Raw genomic sequence first — 17,214 nt, forward strand, 5'->3', positions numbered from 1 at the left:
TGGATCCGCCTAGCTATCTCCCTGACATACGAATCCCAGAAGCTGCCGGTGCCAGCTGGCATCACGGCTCATTCCACGAGGAGCACCGCCACCTCAGTGGCTTGGGCCTCCCAGGCTCCAATAGACGACATTTGCAGAGCAGCTACATGGGCCTCCCCATTGCCGTTCATCCGACATTACAGGTTGGACTCGTTTGCATCGGCTGATGTGGCGTTTGGGCGCAGGGTGCTACAGCAGGTTATTGCAGACCATTAGTTCCCCACCCATGGGACTTAGCTTTGGTTAGGTCCCATCCACTGGAGCCTCCTGTCCCTCGCTCCAGAAAATGGCAGTTGGTCTTACCTGAACTGCTATTTTCGGGGCTCGGACAGGAGGCTCCAGTTCCCGCCCTAGGTAATAGAATAGCTGGGTGGTGGGAGTTCTCCTTTGTGACTTGTTTTCAGGTCTCAGGGGAGCTCACTTCGATGGAGAAGAAAGGGTGGAGCACAGAGGCGTGTCTTCAGCTTCATCCCAGTCTCGTGGCCAAATGGGCATGACAATACCATCCATTGGAGCCTCTTGTCCCATCCAATGGAGCCTCCTGTCTGAGCCCCGAAAATAGAGTTCAGGTAAGACCAACTGCCATTCTTCTTTGTGTTTAGTTTCCAATACTACGCCTCTTGGTTTTCCAAAGTGTCTTAAAAGTTTTTCAGAGAGCCCTCGTGCTTGCAGAAGAGGGGAGAAATTATCATATAAACAGGATATTTTTATCTGTAGAGGAAGTTCTTAAATTCTAACTTGCATGTTTAATTTTACATTGCTGTTTAGAATGGGATCCATTCTAAAAATAATGGAAATCAGCCTTGAAATTTAATTGACCAACTATGTGAAACAGGGATTTTAGTCAGAGAAATGCCTAAATCACAACTTTTGGCAGGCTGTTTCCTAATGGTTCTACTTATCTATGTGAACATGGATATATTAAAACATTTTGTCTTGAACACAGAAAATAACTTTTCGATAAAGACCATTCGATAAAGACCATTCATTGTACCTTCTACTGTAGATTCAAATTTTGAAATAGTAAACTAGGAAACCAAGTGATCTGATCAGTAAGAGTAAAGACCATGGCTTTCCCTGAATAAAAATAGTGTATTTGTTGATTCAACCTATTTATTTCATAAGTAGACAGGGATCTGACATTATTTCCAACAGGGCTATATCAGAGCATTAAAGAATGGAAGTAGTCTATGTAATGCTTTGTAAGAGAAATTGGCCTTAATTAAGTTTGATATATTTTAAGAAATGTAAATGAAAATACCTTACAACTTCTGAATTTCCTGTTAGCACTGCAGTATCATACTGTATATGAGCAAAACTGTATAAATAAAAACAAAGAAAAATAGCACATTTTGTCTGGTCTGGAACTTCTGACATGTTTTCTTAATACACTCATTGTAATATATATAACTCATGTGAGAACTAATAAGCAATCAAAAGGATCACTGGGAATTTAATGCAAAATCTGAATATCGAACAAATTTTAACAAAAAGATATGTTGATGTATACTTTTACTGAACAAGGTTATTCAGAAACACCCATTCCAGGCCAGTTCTTTTATCTGAAATATCAACATTAACAGCTAAAATTACAAAATATTTTATTCCAGTTTAGCTGTTTTTATTTTCAATCAGGAATTCTCTACTGAGGATGACCATAGTTGTATTTATAGGAAAGTTCACACATATTTGACACTCTACAAATGGTACTCACTCATTTAAAAAAAAGCAATGGTTTGTTGAATTGCTTCTAATAAACTCAGCTGGGTAAATTACATGTAATTATATTTTTAGAAAATAGCTACCAGTACATGTATGCACTAGCTTGCCAATTGAATAATCAGTTGGAAAGACTTTTTTTCAATATGGCCATTTAAAAACATTTCAGTACAGAGAAATCATAGCTAGTGGCTTATCTATAGGGAGGGGCTTCTCTTCTTTTCAAGAAACAAATATATAATGCCAGAAAGCCTCTCCAGAAGGCCGAAATTGATTTTTTGGGAACCTTGGTTTTCCCTCCTTTGCAATTTAAGATACAATGAATTAAAAACCTATTCAAATTAAATGAACAGACTAGTAGAATAATATAATGTAGAACTTATTGGCACCACCCTAATTTCCATAAATTTAAATTGTTTAAATTTCAGTTGCAATGATTGCTGTTTATGTAACCAAAGTTAACATTCTACAGCAGCTACATTTAAAATGAACAAAGTACTTATTAGAAGATAGTGACAAATTGCTATCTGTTTTTAATAAAAAGACTGTTTTGAATAAAACAGGACACTAATTTTTATTTGGTAGAGTAGTTAAAAGGTACAGAAAATTGAAAGAAACCTACCTTTTTGATTATTATCCATACATTCTCATTTTATTTCATTTAATTAAATATGGGAAAGGTTATAATTTTGGGGAAAAAAAGAAGATAAATATTTCACCTAATAGGATATGAAAACTCCTAAGAACTATTCTGTCCCATTTATCCTTAAGTTAGCATTGGTGTCGTGTAAATATTAATACTTTGTACCAAAATACAAATTACCTTCGAACAGCCTTATTAATATAATGAAATGTTCTTCAGACCTTAAGATTGCATCATTAAGGCACTTACCGTTCAAGTAAAACAGATACTTATACAAATATTGGAAGATGGATTGGATATTCTACTAGACAAACAATTGTGAAAGTAAATCAAATCAATGTCAAAGTATGTATAAATAGTATCAAGAGAGACTGTATTTTATTGTCTGAAATGAGCACAAACACTTTCCATAGATAACACTGAAAGCAGTGCAATGACTGATAGTGACTTCTTGACTAAAGGTAGTTTTGTAAAAAGAAATACCAAATAAATCAGTGCCCTGTTTTGGTTTTGTAAAATTTTTACATAAAAGTTGGTCCAAACTTACAAAAAAAGCACAAAGTGTGTGCATAGTTCAGATCTTAGTAGTGTGCCTTAAAAAGTTGATGTTCCTAAATTTAGCATTGACTTAGAACTGCCAAAATATAAAATTTATAGCTAGAATTTGAAAGATGTACAATTATCTGGATTTTCAGAACAGCATGAATTGTAAGCAATTTCCTATTGTATGCAAGACCCTTTTCTGAATAAAAATAAAGCTGCTGAATTAACATCATTCAAGTCTATTGGATTGCTGTTTGAAATCACAGTTAAAAAGTTTTTCCAGGATATAAATGGCATGCCTGAGGGCCAGGGGAAAAGAACAGAAGCTTAATATGGCAATCCTCTGCCTCGACCTCTGATAGCGGATGTACTAATTTGTCCCCTGTATCCTTGTGAATATCCAGGTCCTTGAGCAGGAGAAGTCCAAGTTTGTCCATGAATGTGGCTGACACTGGCAGGAGGTTCTTGTAAATTACTTCCATAGCTATAGTTCTGCATCTTTGAAGACAAAGAATGAGAATGAGTACTTTCAGACCCAGACCTTCCAACTAAATCACCACTGTTTTCCAGTACTGTGATGGGACCATGGCTATATTCAAATCTATGATCCTTATCACCACTAAATAGCATGGAACCACTGTTGAGATAAATGTCTCCATAACGAGTCACTGAGCTGTGAAATGGTTCTGAAAAGGCAGGAGTTGGAAGGGCACTATTTGAATGAGATGAAACAATGTTATAGTTCTCCAAGTGTTGAACATCTGAATTTCCAACAAAATTTGCCCTTTCTAATGTCCCAGATGATATATTTCCTATTCCATCACTACCACTATAGTGGGCACAAGAGAATGTAGTAGATGCAAAACTATCTTTATAGTCAGGACCTGCTACAAAAGAGTCTCTTGACTGGAACTCCACGTTAGATGTTGCTGGTTTCTCAGATGTTTGAGCCTGGTGATGAGCCAGCAGCTCTAAAAGAGCTGCTTTTACTCCAGCATGAGGATCCATCCCTGATGAGCTACTAATTGAAGGTAAGTGTTGATTTGCTGTCCGATAATCAAGGTCTTCGTCAGTAACTGGTGGGGGTTCGGGGGGCTCTGGGGGTCGTTGATCTGGTGGCAAGATACGAGGACGTTCTTCTGGGGTTTGAGGTTTCATTTCAGGGGGTCTCACCAACTCATCTTGTCCTAAATTAATTTTGAAATAGTTTAATATTAAATATGTAGCTAGAAATATAGTTTAGGATTAATACACAGTTAATGATACAGAATATTTATTAGGTGTTAAAAATTGGATTGAACAGTCTTGTTTGAACAAAATTACTTCTAGAAATATGCTTCTCTATCCAAATGTGCACCTACTGTCCAAAATAATATTCTCCCAAAAATTCATTTGGCCCCATCCTGTCCTTTCGTTTAAAAGGTTTTTCCTCTGGTCTTAAGACTAAAGTGAATATTATATTATTATGTTTAAAGTTGGAGGAGGGGAAGGGGGCTAGGATTATTTCCAGATCCCTGTTGTTCTTTGGTTGCATTTTAAAATTGTTTTAATACTGCACTCTGCCCAGAGTATCAATGGAGTCTGGCACCCTTATAAATTGAAAAATAAAGAATACATAAGAATGCCCCTGCCAAATTTCTCCTAATTTCTTTATTTCAAATCCTTTTTGTCCTATCTCACATTCTTCTTGAGACTTTAGATTTTCCTTGAAAAGACACATGGGATTTGAGGGGAGGAATCAGCAAAGCTGATGTGTATGGATATCATTCTGCTCAATTTCCTCTAGAGCCAATTCAGAGTATGAACACAGAAATGCATTGATTCTGTATTCATAGTATCTGGAAAATATATTTGTATGCTGCTATAAATAACTATAATTAAAAGGAAAATATAAATGTCAATAAAGGAATTCTATAAATTCCTAATATATTATTTATTTAGTATCACAGGAGTTTTTGAAAAATAAGTTAATCTTTATTACAGAATATAATACTTTAACATGCCACTTAAGAATCATTAGCAACTGAAGCAGCCTGTAAACCTAAGAAAACCACCCAAGAAATAATTTCTAATCCAAGTGTTTGAGAGAATAGCAAACCTGACATTCTCAATCACATAAATTACCCACCTGCCTAAATATAATTTTCCCAACACCAAAACGCGTACCTGCACAAGTGTATAATGATTTAATAAGATGGGGATAAACAGATGTCGGCGATTCTGTATCTTCCCAATTGGCAGATACTGGTGTACTTGGTTCTGGAGGCTGTCTTGACTGTAATGACATGTCATTTCCTGATCCATTTTCCTTTTCTTCTAGGAAATTTTCTTTTTGCTTCAATTGTTGAGTTTTTAATAATTGAGATAACAAAACTGTAAATGCACTCTGCACAGCTGCTTGAGTAACTTCTGTATTAACTTTAGATTGGGTCAGTGGAGTGGCTTGCACAGAAAGCTGTGGTGTTGCTGTTTGTTTTAAAGGCTCTTTGTCTGGTGAGGGAGGCAGTGGTGGCTTCGGTGGTGGTGGTGGTGGTTGCTGCTGCTGCTGCTGCTGTTCAGACTGCTTTTCAGCCACATCCAAAATGCCAGCTGGAAGATTAATTTTATTCAGTTGTTGCTCAGTCTCAGGATTCATTTTAATGTTCAGCACTTGAGCAAATTGTGCCATATTAATACTAGATTTAGACTGGAGCAGGTTGAGGAGAATTGCCACTTCATTTTGATTTAGTAGCTGACCACTGCCTGCTTTCACTGAAAGTAGCAAGAAAAACAGAAAGGAGGCACTTAGTATGCTCATATTTAAAATCCGAAGCAAAATTCAATTGACTATGACCCACTTCAATGATTGGTTAGTGGTTAGACAGTGGTTAGATATGAAGAATATTCTTGACTTTTCCTCAGTATGGGAAAATGAACATTTTGATTTCATTTTAGAGGCAGAGTTTCACATACAATCTTTTGTTTTTCAAGTTAAGATTGGAAAATAAAGTATATTTTAAAATGAGAACTACCTCTACTGTCTTCTACTTCACTTGAAAGTTCTATATCTTTTTTGCAATCAATTAAAATACAAATAAAGAGATTTTATATATCTATACAGGTAGACTGTATTTACCATATTTTTGGAGTATAAGACACACCTTAATTTTTGGGGAGGAAAACAGGAAAAAAAGTTTCTGCCTCTCCTACCAGCATCCATTGGTATTAATCTGGCTAGCGTCCTTGCAGCAAATGGCCTGGTCAGCCTTTCCTCCTCTTTCTCCCACTGCCGGCTGCTTTGTCTTTGTCCGTGCTGGTGGGAAAGGACTCGGAAGGGAAACCGGGCCAGGGGAGTGAAGAGAGCGTGGATTGAGGGGGATTGCTGATCAAGCAATCCTTGCAGGCCAGCTGCTAGGAGAACGATCCATGCGGTTCTCTGGCTAGGAAACTTCGTAATGGGAAGAGTAAGGGCGAGGTAAACCCCTCCAGCTGCGAAGCCCACACTTGATGACATGAGCCAAAGCAGCCTTCCGCACGTCAGGTTTTTGGGATTGGGAAGGAAAGGTTGGCAGCACCATGATTCCTTCCTTGATTCTCTCCCCTTTGTTTCAGATCCGCCGCCTTCTGCACGCCCTGCTTTTGGAATCAGGGATGGAATCGCTGCTCGGCCTCCCGCTTCTACAGATGACCCAGGCAGAAGGGCAATCAACTTCTGCTCCTGACCCAGGAGACTGATCTTGCCAGAAGGAAAAAGGAGGAGGGCATGCTCTTTTCTCCCCATTCCAAAAATGGGGTGTGCAGAATTAGCCAAAGGTGCAGCGGCTTGCTGGAAACAGGAGATGGATCTGGCCAGGAGGAATGCATGCCCTGTTTTTGCAATCGGTGAGGAAAAAGAGCAATTCAGGAGGTGGGCAGTTCCAGGCTGCAAGGATCACAGATCCGTCTCCTGGGCCAGGATCAGAAGCCAGTTGGCCTCCACCTGGGTCATCTGGAGAAGGGGCAGGCAGAGCGGCAAGCCGCCTTGCCTACACCTCTCACGCAGCGCCTGCTTCACATGCCCCTTCTCCAGATGACCCAGGCGGAGGCTGGTTGGCTTCTGCTCCTGCACTCCCTGCAGCCTGGAACCTCTCATTGCCTGAAATGCTCCTTTTCCTCCCCGATTGCAAAAATGGGGCATGAATTCCTCCTGGCCAGATCTGTCTCCCAGGCCAGAAGCAGAAGCCAACCAGCTTCCGCCTGGGTCATCTGCAGAAGGGCCAGGTGAAATGGGCGCTGCGCAGGAGGCGTAAGGCAAGGTGGCTCCGCTCAGCCTCCCACTTCTCCAGACAACCCAGGCGGAGGACGGTCGTCTTCTGCTCCTGGCCTGGGAAATTGATTTGGCCAGGAGGAATGCACGCATTTTTGCATTCAGAGTATAAGACGCACCCAAATTTTCACCCTCTTTTTTTGGTGAGGGGGAAGGGGAAAGGTGCGTCTTATACTCCGAAAAATATGGTATATTTTCCAGCATCCAAAGGCAACAAAGTAAACTTTGTTTTTTTTTAATTTTATTCTTTTATTAAGTTTATGTAAGTTTTCCCTTTAAGGTTAAATAATTTGAAGAATTATAGTGAATTTAGTTACTATAAATGATGATCGTCTACAAAGATTAAATAGATAAATAGAACTATTTATTACTTCCCATAAAAGGAAAAAAGCAGAGTTGGCTAAATTGACTGTTATAATCAAAGAAAATAGCAATCTAACTTTGTTTCCATTTAGAAACTACTTCTGGATTGTGTGTTTGAGATGGAAAAAATGAAACTTTATTTTAGGATTTTATTGATTAGATGGGTTTGTTATTCTAGAAGTAGCTAATATATATTACCGTCTAAAAGTAACAAGTCGAAGCTGTAATGTTATTATTTTCTATTCTGCTAAAAAACATTGGAAGTCAATGCGTTTCTTTTTTCCTTTTACCCTACACTTTTCTCCTCCTCTTTTTAAAATCTCCTAGTTTCCCATTATTTTCCTTTTCCTTTATATTTTATATTATGATAAACTAATAAAAAATTGATATAAAAATTGAAATACCTATTTCAGGACAGAATCACTTCTGGGGTATTTTTTATATTAATAAATTGTTATTTTGAATGTATTTTGAATCTGAAATCTTATGTACAACCCTAAGAAATAGATGTTACAATTCTTTATTAGTGGGATTCATCTCTAAGAATGGGAAAATACAGCAACATGCCTAAAATAATCTATTTTGATAATGTCTCAGGAACAGCAATTAATTCCAGCATCACAACTATTGAGAAAAAATAAAATAAAACAATTTCTCTAATTTCAAAAGTCAAGGTATACTATTTGCAAGTGGGCAAACCTATGCAAAGAGCAGCCAGATTTTGATTTTATCTGGCATATGTATTCCAGACACAAATATTCTGGGATGGGAGATAATGGGGGAAATACAAAATCAACAATGTCTGCTAAAAAAATATAAAGGGAAGGAAAGCAGTAGAAGGCCTAGGAAGTGAGTAGTGATAGCATTACACCAATAAAGAAGCAAGCATGTATAATAAATGTAAATTAATTGAATTAATAACTAGTGCTTAATATTACTTGCCTCTAAAATAAAGTTAGTCTCTTAAACATTAATTTACATTTATCAAGCAATCAATCTCACTGTCATACGCTCTCCTTCCTTTTACTATAAAGTAGCAAGAGAAAATAGTAGTTAATTGCAATGGTAAAGGAAACTAAGGTAGAATCCAGCTGGAGAAATAAAGTAAATAAGTAATTGACAGGAAAAAAAGAAAAAAAGGCCAGTTAGAATTCTTATTATAAAAAGTATCACATTAATCAGACAAATATTTTATAGTATATACTAATTAATCTTCTGGCCAACTTCCAAGTTTTGAAAGCCAGATCTTTGGATTCTTTTGTATTTTATCTAATTTGTTTTCCAGTGTTTCTTTTGGTCTAAATGACCTCTCATAAAAAAACAAAAGTCAATCCTCAGTTACAGATAGTTTTCTATTTATGACCATAAGGGAGCCCAGAATTTACATCATAAAATATAATTGTCATAAGTTGAGCCACTCATGGGATTTTAAAACAGTTTTAAAACATTTTTTTGCAGCTGTTGTTAAGTGAGTCAATTCTTATGAGTATTTTTCCCAGAAACTGACTGAAAAGGCCAACTTCTTGCAAAACTTGCATAAATTGCATCATATGACTATGAAATGTTGCAACTGGCCATAAAGGCTAAAGCAGTTAGCAAGCACCCCAAATGTGATCATGTAACTGTAGTGGAGTGCTGCCATCAGAATGTCATGAACATCTTTTGGAGGATGCATTGTAACTTCAAATGGTCACTTAGTGAGCAGTTATTAAATGAGGACCTTATATTGGTAAACAAAAATGAAAAAATTACCAAGTGCTATATTAGAGTTGCTCTGCATCTTCAGTTGTGAAGAGGTCTGCAAACCCTGGGGGGTGTTGGCTCTGCTATCATCCATCCCCAAAGATAAATCCTTTCTTGGAACTTTAGCTGCATCATCAGTCATGCCCATTTGCTTTTGCCTTCTACGTTTCTTACTCCACAGTTCATGGCAATCTTGCCATAAAGGAAGACTATCAGAAAAGAAATTACAGTTATTCAGCACACAATAATCACAAGGATCTTGAGTAGCAAAATTTAAACCTTTTTTTAACCATGCAAAATAGGCATTCTATCACTGTCACTAAGTTGCTCAAAGCAAATGGGAGAAACATGAACATATCCTTGAAGATCAGAGAAAAAGAAGAGTGCTTGACTGTAAGTGGGACTCATAAAACTAGTCTAGTTATAAAAGATGAAGAAAACTACTTCCACCCCTCTAAAACCAAACCTAGAGACAATTGGAGCCACTCTTGAGTCCATCATTTTCAGTTAAATAAGAATATGTGGGCAACAACAAAAAGACTGCTACTTGTCAGTTAGCTAAACATTGCTCTTTTTAAATCTTTTGTTACTGAGACATTCAGAATTGTTATTTCTATATATTTTTGTGTGAATTATGTTTATTTTTCAAAAAGGTAAACAAATACAAAGATGTGCCTTGAATAGGGAATGCATATTACAGACCACCACTGGGTTGTAGACTTTTCCAGATAAAGTTTGAAATATTTTCCAAATATGTTTTGCTGCTAAGTTAATGTGATACGATAAAGTGAGCCTACTGAGATGCTTACTCCTTCACTGGGCTCAATTCTATGGTTGTTGGTACTGCAAAATATTTAGGAGATTAATAAATGCAATTTCAACAATATGTTTACACAATGCAGTCATAATATAATTGGATCATAATTGATCCAATGTGCAACAAAAGTGAGTACATATATAATACCTGGCTTCTACTGGTAGAAATGAGTTTTATTTTGTAGAAAATAAACTCAACTAAGAAACACCTACTCTGGTGGAGGCATCTTTGAAGGGTCCACATCTCTTAAGAATTCACACTGAAGTGCCTGTTCTGCTGTGCAGCGTTTGCTGGGATCAAGAGCAAGCATGTAATCGAAGAGATCTAGTGCAGCTGCAGGAATGCTGTAAAAAATAAATAAAACAAAGTCAAAAAAACAAAATATTCTTCATTCAAATACTTCAAATTTTTTCCTCCCTTTTAGACCTTGCATTTAAAGAAAGTTATCCTTGTTTTCACTTAAAAAATATATGATGAGACTTCAGATAACTGACATCTTTTTCACAAAAAATAATATGCTCAATTTTAATGCTTTTCCTGAAGAATCCATCCACAAAAGTTGTCTATACAATGTAATGTTAAATATCAGCTGTGGGCTTATCTTTTGTTGTACTTTCTCTCTCTCGCTTTTCTGTTTACAACTTTGGAGTTTTGGAACTATTAAGACATAAATTTTGTACTGGAATTTATTTTTCTTAAGACAATATCCTTGTCCTTTCCTTTTTTTCTACTCACCTACTTTCTTTTTCATTAGAGTTGAAGAAAACAAAATGAATTATTTTTATTTTTTAGTGGTCTGTTTCATTCAGATTTAATTTTTTGTACTTGGATTTATTTTTTGACAGAAACTTTTCTTTTCAAACCAGCCTTTACTGTTTGTTTGTTTGTTTGTTTGTTTGTTTGTTGTTGTTGTTGTTATTCTCCATTTACTGGGTTTTTCTTTTTCTTTTTTCGCCAGAGTTGGAAGGAATAAGGGGGATCAAAAATCTTTTTTTTGTAATTGTAGTATTTTTTTTGTTTTTTTTTTCTCTCTCTCTTTGTTCTCGTCACAAAAATTGGATTAGGGTAACAAGAACCTGAAGCTTTAGTCATCAGATTTGAAATAGACGGATTTTGGATACTTGGAGATAAAGTGTTTTGGCGGGACGACCTTTAAAACTTGGATTACAAATTTTCTTTACATTTAGATTATAAAAATAAACTATCCAGACGAAAAAAAATAATAGCATATTCCTCATCAACAACAACAGCTTCCAGCCCTACAACACAAAAATTATCGAACACGACAACGCAACAAGATAAAACCAGTATGGAATTAAAGAGTATGTTACAGGCTATGCACGAAGACCTCAAGTAAAGAATAAATAAAGTGGATGAAGATCTGAAAGAGGTTTTAGAGATAATTGGGAAAAACAAGCAAAGATTGCAGAAAGTGGAGGAAAAAATGGAAACAACAGAGAAGAAGATGGAGGAGATGGACTATAGACTGACAATAAAAGATAATAATCAAGAAAAAATAAACATACCTTGGGAGATGGACAAGGCTGACAATTATTTAAGATTTCAAAATATTGAAGAAGAAAAGGGAAGAATCTAGTGGAAAAAATTGCAGAGATTTTAGCGTACGGATTGAAAGAAAGCAAGAAAAAAGTGTTAAGCAGGATTGATGAAACATATAGTATCCACACAAGAAATGCTTTAAGAAATAAGCTGCCCAGAGAAGTACAAGTAAGGTTTACTAAGAAAACATTGAAAACAGCGATCTTGCAGGCTGCAAGAAATACCACGATACAATATAAATCCAGAGAAATTGTAGTTCTTAAACAAGTACCAAGAAGGGTGAGAGATCTAAGAAAAGAATATCAATTCCTGACCAAATGCCTAATAAAAAAAAGGAGTGAATTTTAGATGGTTAATACCAGAAGGGATACTAGTACTTGGCAGAAACAAAGACATAAACTGGACACAATAGAGAAAGCAGATTTTATGAACAATATTTTGGACTACAAGAGGAAGAGAGACTGAGAGAAAAAAGAGGAACAAAATTGCAAGAAGAAAAAGAAAAAGAATTGAGAGAGCTAGGTAAAGAACAAGAAGAGAGGGAACTAAGAGAAGGAGCATGATCAAAAGAGATGAAAGAACAAAAGGAGATAAGAATGACTAGACCAACTAAACTTACAAATAACTAAGACATGGAAGAATAAAAATAATTTCAATAAACATAAATGATCTAGATTTGAGCATAAAAAGGGAAAGGACATTTAATAAATTAGAGAAACTGAAATAAGATATAATATGCCTGTAAGGAGTGCATATTTAAAAACACAAAAAATATCTGGACTATCCAAAATTGGGGAAGCTGTACACGATACTTGCTGATCAGAGTAAAAAAAGTATTGCACTATATATTAAAAAGTCAATATAATCAAAGCAAATATTTGAAGATGAAGAAGGAAGAATATTGATAGTGGAAATAACAATGAACTGTAAAAAAAATATTGATGGTGGCAATATATGCACCAAATGAGAATCAAGAAGAATTTTATGGAAAATTACACAAAAAGATAATAGAGTATGTATATGAAGAAATATGCATTACAATTTAATTGTAAATAATGAGTTGGACTATAAAACCACAAAGTTGAACAATAAACTAAGGAGAACGCTTCCTAAAACATTATTTATAATGATGGATGAAGTAAGCTTACAAGATGTGTAGTGAAGACACTTAACAGAAAAACAATATACATTTTATTCAAATAGGCATATGTCGTGATCAAAAATAGATAGGAATTGGATGACAATAGATCTAATTGCCAAAATACGTAAGACCGATATAGAAACGAGTACATGGGCAGACCATAACCCAATAATAATGATGTGAAGAAGTCAGAGAATGAGATGGACATTAAATCAAAATTTGCTAAATGAAAAGGAATTACAGCAATATATGGAAAAAGAACTGAATTTTTTAAAAAACAGGAAGGAAGACACATCGCTGCAGAATGTATGGGATACTAGCCAAGCATATATTAGAGGACTACTGTAGCAATGACGTATTCAGGAAAAAGGAACTAACAGAATATACAAACACGAAAAAAGATAGAGGAAGAATATAGGAGGTTGGAAATAGAACTACAAAAAACCCTACAAAATACCAAAACTAAAAATTTGATGGAATTTGATGCAAAAACATAAATTGAACTTAATGGAAAATGAAGAAGTGGCAAATAAAATAAAATGAACAAGACAAAACTTTTTTGAAAATGCAAACAAACCAGGATGATAGCTGGCGTACAAGATGAAAAAAAAGAAAAAATATATATAAACCAATTAACAGACCAATAAGGGAATATTTGTTACAACAATGAAGAAAAGAAAAAAATAGTGAAAAACTATTATAAAGAATTATACCAACAGGAGACAGTGGCAGAGAAAAAGATAAAACAATACTTAGAAAAAATGGAAACACCCAAGATTCCAGAAAAATTTAAAAAGGCACTGGAAGAAAGAATAACAATGATGGAAGTAATGGAAGCAATAAAAAGACAAAAAAACGGGAAAAACACCAGGCCTGGATGGGTTGCCAGAGGAATTTTACAAAACAATGTAAGATGTGTTAAGCAATGTAATGCTGGAAGTATTTAATGAATTGTTATTGAAAGGAAAAATACAGGACTCTTGGTTGGAGGCCTATATAACTCTAATTCCAAAAGAAGAATCAGATTTGCAGCAAATAAAGAACTATAGACCAAATTCTTTATTAAATGTGGATTATAAAATCTTTGCATCGATAATGGCAGAAAGACTCAAAAGACCGTTAAGTGAATTTATACATTTAGATCAAAATGGTTTTCTACCTAAAAGACAGAATCAGAGATAATATGCGGATTATATTGAATGCACTAGATTATTATGAAGCACATTCAGAGAAGCAAATGGTATTGTTATTTTTGGATGCACGGAAAGCTTTTGATAATGTAAATTGGCAATTTATGATAATGCAATTGCAAATGATGGATTTTGGGGAGTGATTTATAAATATGGTTAAAACTATTTATAAAGAATAGGCTAAAGTGATGATAAATGGGGATATGAAAAAAAAGTGCCTATTAGAAAAGGGACTAGGCAAGGGTGCCCGCTATCTCCACTATGATTTATACTCACATTAGAGGTTTTGAATAGAAAGATAAGACAAGACAAAGAAATAAAAGGAATGAAAGTTAAGAAAGAAGAATATTAATTGCAAGCATTTGCAGATGAGTTAGTATTTATTATGGAAGATCCAATAGAAACAGGACCAAAGCTACTTGAGCAAATAGAAGAGTATGGAGAAGTAGCAGGATTGAAAATTAATAAAGATAAAACAAAAATCTTAGGGAAGAATATAACAGAAAAACAGAAAAAGGAAATAATGGAGAAATTAAATATTCAAATAGTAAATAAAGTAAAATACTGACTTCGTGGTAACTATCAAGGAAGATAATTACTATAAATCAAATTGAAATGTAGAGAAATGGAAAAATTTACAATTACCATTAATGGGAAGAATAGCAGTAATTAAGATGAATATATTACCAAGAATATTATTTTAGTTTCAAACAATACCAATAAAGCTGGAAAAAAGTACTTCGAAAAGTACTTTCGGGGCGATTTTACGATTAGTTAGAAAAGAGATACAAATAGAAAGGAATAAAGCATAAAATAGAGAACCCAGATGACACATTATTAAATCGGGGGGGGGGGGGGGGTTAGGAAAGTATTAAAATACAAGTATACAAATTTAAAAAACGGTACAAGTGGATTTAATAATGGGAAGCAAAATGTTACAGAGAAAATTATTTTTATGTTGGGATCGCTGAAACCCCGAGAACCCATCAGAGAAAGCAATAAGCAAGGGCAAGAACGGAAAGGAGGGAGGATGAGGAAGAAAAGGAAGGAAGGAAGGGCAAAGCAGAGGAAGAAAGGGAAGAGAAGTAAGAGTAGGAGAGAGGTTAAGAAGGAGGAGAAGAGAGGACTGGGAGAAAAAGAGGGGAAGAAGAAAAGAGGAGGGAGAGAAGCAAAGAAGAAGGCAGTGAAGGGAGGTTGAAAAATCGGAAGGAGCAAGGTTGTTGCAGAATAAGATGGAAATATTGGGTGGCAAGAAAGTGACCCAAACTGTATTTTATATATTTGTAAGAAGATAGTGATAAACATTAATGGTTAATAGATAAATGTTAATAGCACTTATAAGAATTTTTATTTTTATTTATTTATTATTCGTATTTATAGACCGTCCCCTCTCCGGAAAGGAACTCGGGGCGGTGTACAGTCACTAAAATGTGTTATAAAATACATACATAAAACAGTTAAATAATTAAATACGTAGGTGGAGGAGGTTGCAAGACTGTATATAGAATAATAAATATAGTACATTAAAAGCTCTAATAACCCAGGAGTTAAAATATTACCCAAAATAACCCATTAAAATATATCCACCGGGAGGTAAAAACTAAGAATGTGCAAGGCCAGCTAATCGAAACAGGTGAGTCTTTAATTTTTGACGGAAGGAACGGAAGTCAGTGGTAGTTCTAATGTCGGGGGGGAGGTCATTCCAGAGGGTTGGGCCCATCACAGAGAAGGTCCTACCCCTAGGCGTCACCCGCTGGCACTGCCTAGTGGACGGCACCAGTAGTAGTCCCTCCCTGTGAGAGCGGATTGGTCGTAGGGATGTGTGCGGGAGGATACGATCCCGCAGGTAACTGGGTCCTGTGCCATGGAGCGCTTTAAAGATGGTAATCAATACCTTGAAACGCACCCGAAAAACCACAGGTAGCCAGTGCAGCTCGCGCAGGAGAGGTGTCACGTGGGAGTATCTTGAGCTCCCCATAATCACCCGCGCGGCTGCGTTCTGGACTAGCTGTAGTCTTCGGATGCGTCCCAAGGGAAGCCCCATGTAGAGGGCATTGCAGTAGTCCAGGCGAGACGTCACCAGCGCATGAGTGACCGTGCGTAGGGCATCCCGGTCCAGTAGGGGGCGCAATTGACGCACCAGGCAAACCTGGTGGAACGCCCCCCTTGCCACGGCTGCCACATGGTCATCCATAGACAGCCGGGCATCTAGGAGGACGCCCAAATTGCGTGCCCGCTCCACAGGGGGGAGTTGTTCACCCCCTATGGCCAGCGATGGAGTTAGCTGGCTGAACCGGGGTGCCGGTAGCCACAGCCACTCAGTCTTGGAGGGGTTGAGTTTGAGTCTGTTGTCCCCCATCCAGACCCCGACGGCTTACAAACACCGGGACATCACTTCGACAGCCTCGTTGGGGTGGTTTGGGATTGAGATGTACAGCTGTGTATCATCAGCGTACAGATGGTATTCAACCCCAAAACCACGGATGATCTCCCCCAGCGGCTTCACATATGCGTTGAACAGGAGGGGCGAGAGGACCGACCCCTGCGGCACCCCACAAGAGAGTGGCCTCAGGGTCGACCTCTGCCCCCCTGTCAACACACATTGCGTCCGGTCAGAGAGGTAGGAGCCGAACCACCGTAGAACGGTGCCTCCGACTCCCATCCCCCCCAGCCGGTGCAATAGGATACCATGGCCGATGGTATCAAAAGCCGCTGAGAGGTCTAATAGGACCAGGATAGAGGAACAACCTCTATCTCTGGCCCTCCAGAGATCATCAACCAACGCGACCAAGGCTGTCTCCGTGCTGTGCCCGGGTCGGAAACCGGACTGGCGTGAGTCTAGATATTCGGATTCGTCAAGGTGTCGCGGAAATTGCTGCGCCACCACATTCTCAACAACCTTCGCCAAAAAGGGAAGGTTGGAGACTGGACGGTAATTAGCTAGTTCCGTTGGGTCCAGTGAAGGCTTCTTGAGCAGGGGCCTCACCACCGCCTCTTTCAAGGCGGTTGGCAAGGATCCCTCACCCAACGAAGCGTTCACCAGGCCCAGAAGCCAGCCTCGTGTCGTCTCCCAGGATGCCAGTACCAGCCAGGAGGGACACGGGTCCATTGAACATGTGGTGGGTCGCAGCCGTCCACGTAACCTGTCCAAATCCTCGGGGGCAACAGAGT

The 17,214-nt window shown here is 37.4% G+C and overlaps 1 protein-coding gene across 2 annotated transcripts in view; it reads right to left on the reverse strand.

Annotated features, from left to right (window-relative positions):
* Positions 1 to 2,746: 2,746 nt before the first annotated feature.
* CDK13 (cyclin dependent kinase 13) overlaps positions 2,747 to 17,214 on the reverse strand; it is an 83,133-nt gene continuing 68,665 nt past the window's right edge. For both annotated transcript variants that reach the window (XM_081932309.1, XM_081932310.1), the window contains exons 11-14: positions 10,365 to 10,496; positions 9,345 to 9,544; positions 5,111 to 5,695; positions 2,747 to 4,131 (exon numbers count right to left, since the gene is read on the reverse strand). In XM_081932309.1, the coding sequence (XP_081788435.1) occupies positions 3,272 to 4,131; positions 5,111 to 5,695; positions 9,345 to 9,544; positions 10,365 to 10,496 (1,777 nt within the window). In that variant the 3' untranslated portion in view covers positions 2,747 to 3,271. The remainder of the gene's footprint in view (positions 4,132 to 5,110; positions 5,696 to 9,344; positions 9,545 to 10,364; positions 10,497 to 17,214) is intronic.

This window comes from Natrix helvetica (genome assembly GCF_964273705.1).
Source record: "Natrix helvetica genome assembly, chromosome: Z".
NCBI classification, from domain to species: Eukaryota; Metazoa; Chordata; class Lepidosauria; order Squamata; family Natricidae; genus Natrix; species Natrix helvetica.